This window comes from Micromesistius poutassou, assembly GCF_964030765.1.
Source record: "Micromesistius poutassou genome assembly, chromosome: 20".
In the NCBI taxonomy this organism is placed as follows: domain Eukaryota; kingdom Metazoa; phylum Chordata; class Actinopteri; order Gadiformes; family Gadidae; genus Micromesistius; species Micromesistius poutassou.
The window spans coordinates 8,462,557-8,465,069 of NC_140290.1; the positions used below are offsets into that span (position 1 = coordinate 8,462,557).

The following is a 2,513-nucleotide window of genomic DNA, read 5'->3' on the forward strand; positions in this document are numbered from 1 at the left end:
GAGATGGGGAGATGGGACGAACACGTGTGTAGGAGTTAGGGAAGTGTCCACAGTCCTAGAATGGAGAATGAATGCTGCCTCATTCCACCCCCCCCCCCTTCCCCATGATGTCCAGTGCTTCACTTCTCATTACAATCTGTTTGAAATTGTAACCAACCAAAAAGGGAAATCTCTCAAGTGTTCACAACAACCACGACCAAAAGACTGATTTAAATTTGGACACATTTTATTTAATATCTTTATGCTTTTTTTTTTTGTTACATTTTATTTGTTATTCATTTCACCACAACAATGCTTGGTATGGAATGAATATCATCGTTGAAAACAAGAGGCATATAAATGTTTTGCTTTGGCAGCACAGTTGAGAAATAAGACAAGAAGAGCAGGACGCGCCTTCGCTGGTCGTCTGCGCTCATTGAACTGAGCCCGTCAGCGCCGGGGCCGTCCGGCAGGCCTACTCCTTCACGTACGTCCTCACCGCCACCACGTCGCCCATCCTGCATTTCTGTGAGGATGAGAAGGCCCGTGAAGAGGTCAGAGACGGGAAGTCGGGAGTGAGAAGTGACTAGGAGCCGACGAGGGAGGGGACGGTGATAACCGCCCTCAATTTCACCTCCGATGCGTATTTGAGCTTGTGTTTGAGGATTGGGACGTCGGTTAAAGCATTAATGCCTGTAGAAAATGTATTCATTTTGTAGATTTGTGCAATTTTGTTTTCGTTTATTTTAAATAGCCATTTTAATAGATCAGATAAAAACACATAGCCTACCATATATGGCTCGTGACATTTAAAAAAAGAAAAAGAAAAACGATAAGGGTAGAGGAAATCTGCAAGCACATTCTTAAGCAACATGGAACGTTTAGTGCGCAAAACAGTGTGGGAAAATAAAGAGGAAAAAAAGAGCACTCACCGCTACTAACTTTCCATCCTCGATTTCCCTCTCGATGGCTGTTTCCTTGCCTTCCCAGGTCTGTTTCTGCACAAGTTTGCCATTATCCATGGTCACCACGGTCTGGGGGGGCAGGGAAGGGGCTATTAAAGCAGGGTGCATTCCAACAAACGGATAACCTCGGGTCAAAAAACACTTTAGATGTTTTTTTTTCTTTCCATCTGACCCACCGTTGTTTTCCTGTCATCAGCTGTCGTCTCCTCAAACGGTTCGTTGAGCTTAAACTTGATTTCTGATGTTTTGAATGTGCTCTGCGACTTCAGGCAAACCATTCCGTCGTCTGAGGTCACGACAAGACTGGGCTTAGTCCGGTTTCCCACCTGCCGGGTTGCAAACCCAACACCTGGATCGAGTACAGGGCACAGAGACATTAATGCAGCGCAATATGCACTACTTCCAAATTATCCTATGAGCTCAAAATGGACTTTGCTAAAAGTCACAAAATGCATCACAGAAAAATGCATTTTATTGTATACATAGGCCTACTAAGAATTCAAAAAGAAAACATGCACGATAATAAAAAAAAAACCTTCATCTTACCGATTGCCTTCATGTATTCATCGAAGTTGTCACTGGTGACCATCTTCCACGTCCCGACAAACTGTTCAACCATCTTTGCAGCCTCTGTGATATGCTAAGCAAACTATCTCTAACTGTTTCCAACCCTCAAGTCAAGCCTCGGATGCGAGCGAAGCACTTTAAAGGGGGATGCGGTGGACACGTGAAGCCTGGACCGGGCCAATCACAGCCCTCGACGTCACGGCATCGAAGTTGGGGCGATCTCAGTCGAACTTATTTGGAGTTGTGGACAGGGCTTTTTGGTAGCACTTTATTTGACCTGTGTGCCAAATTTAGTTGTAGCCCACTGTGTCAAAGGTGGAAGCTTGCATCACTTCTTCTCAAATACCAGATTAGGGAGGGAAAAAAATGGACATCATTTTATCTTCTTGTGTTTGCATTGAGTCATTTTTTTGGCAGACGCGTTTATCCAAAATGGGTTGCAGTGGGTGCACGAGCATCGAGACCCCGTGTAAGGAAGCAAGCGAGTATTGGAATGAAAGTAATTATGTAGATGGTAATGCATGCGCATGCACACGTGCACGCACACGCACACACACAAATCTAATAGCCTGCTATTCATTCTACTGTACATTTCAAATACATCAAAACAGTAGGCTACAACATGTACTTTCTTTTCAGCAAGCTGCACATCACAATTTGTTATTAACTTTTTTTTAATCACAATTTTCTAGTGATTTCCCGTAACCAGCAGAGGCCCCCACTGCCTAAACTGGAACCCACGGCCCCCCGGCCGGTTGAGTGGACAGTCTATGGGGCCCTCTGCTGGTCACTACCAATAAACAAGAACATTAACCGTTGTCAAAGATATTGAGTAGGCCTAAAATCAAGCTGCAGTCTTGGAGCCGGGGCGAATCTTTTTTTCGTAGGATGGCCTGGTGTGGCGCCGGGGCCTGTGGTGTGGCCGGTCCGGTTTTTCTGGCTTTTTTCGACGTTTTGCACAGAGCAAAATATAGTTTTTTATTATTAATAATTAATTGTTTT

The 2,513-nt window shown here is 44.5% G+C and overlaps 1 protein-coding gene across 1 annotated transcript; it reads right to left on the reverse strand.

Moving 5' to 3' along the window:
* Positions 1-208: 208 nt before the first annotated feature.
* LOC311365094 (fatty acid-binding protein, heart-like) lies at positions 209-1,648 on the reverse strand. The gene is made up of 4 exons (XM_084484611.1): positions 1,491-1,648; positions 1,121-1,293; positions 912-1,013; positions 209-505 (listed from the first exon to the last, which is right to left on the reverse strand). The coding sequence occupies exons 1-4, from the start codon at positions 1,561-1,563 to the stop codon at positions 455-457; spliced, it is 399 nt and encodes a 132-aa protein (XP_084340737.1). The 5' UTR covers positions 1,564-1,648; the 3' UTR covers positions 209-454.
* Between the last annotated feature and the right edge of the window lie 865 nt (positions 1,649-2,513).

What these genes read in the sequence shown, in the direction of transcription:
- LOC311365094 (XM_084484611.1), bottom strand. Translation starts at nt 1,563, where the DNA reads ATGGTTGAACAGTTTGTCGGGACGTGGAAGATGGTCACCAGTGACAAC. An exon ending in TGAATACATGAAGGCAATCG is followed by an intron (nt 1,294 to 1,490) that starts GTAAGATGAAGG and finishes TACTCGATCCAG; the next exon opens with GTGTTGGGTTTGCAACCCGG. An exon ending in CTGATGACAGGAAAACAACG is followed by an intron (nt 1,014 to 1,120) that starts GTGGGTCAGATG and finishes CTGCCCCCCCAG; the next exon opens with ACCGTGGTGACCATGGATAA.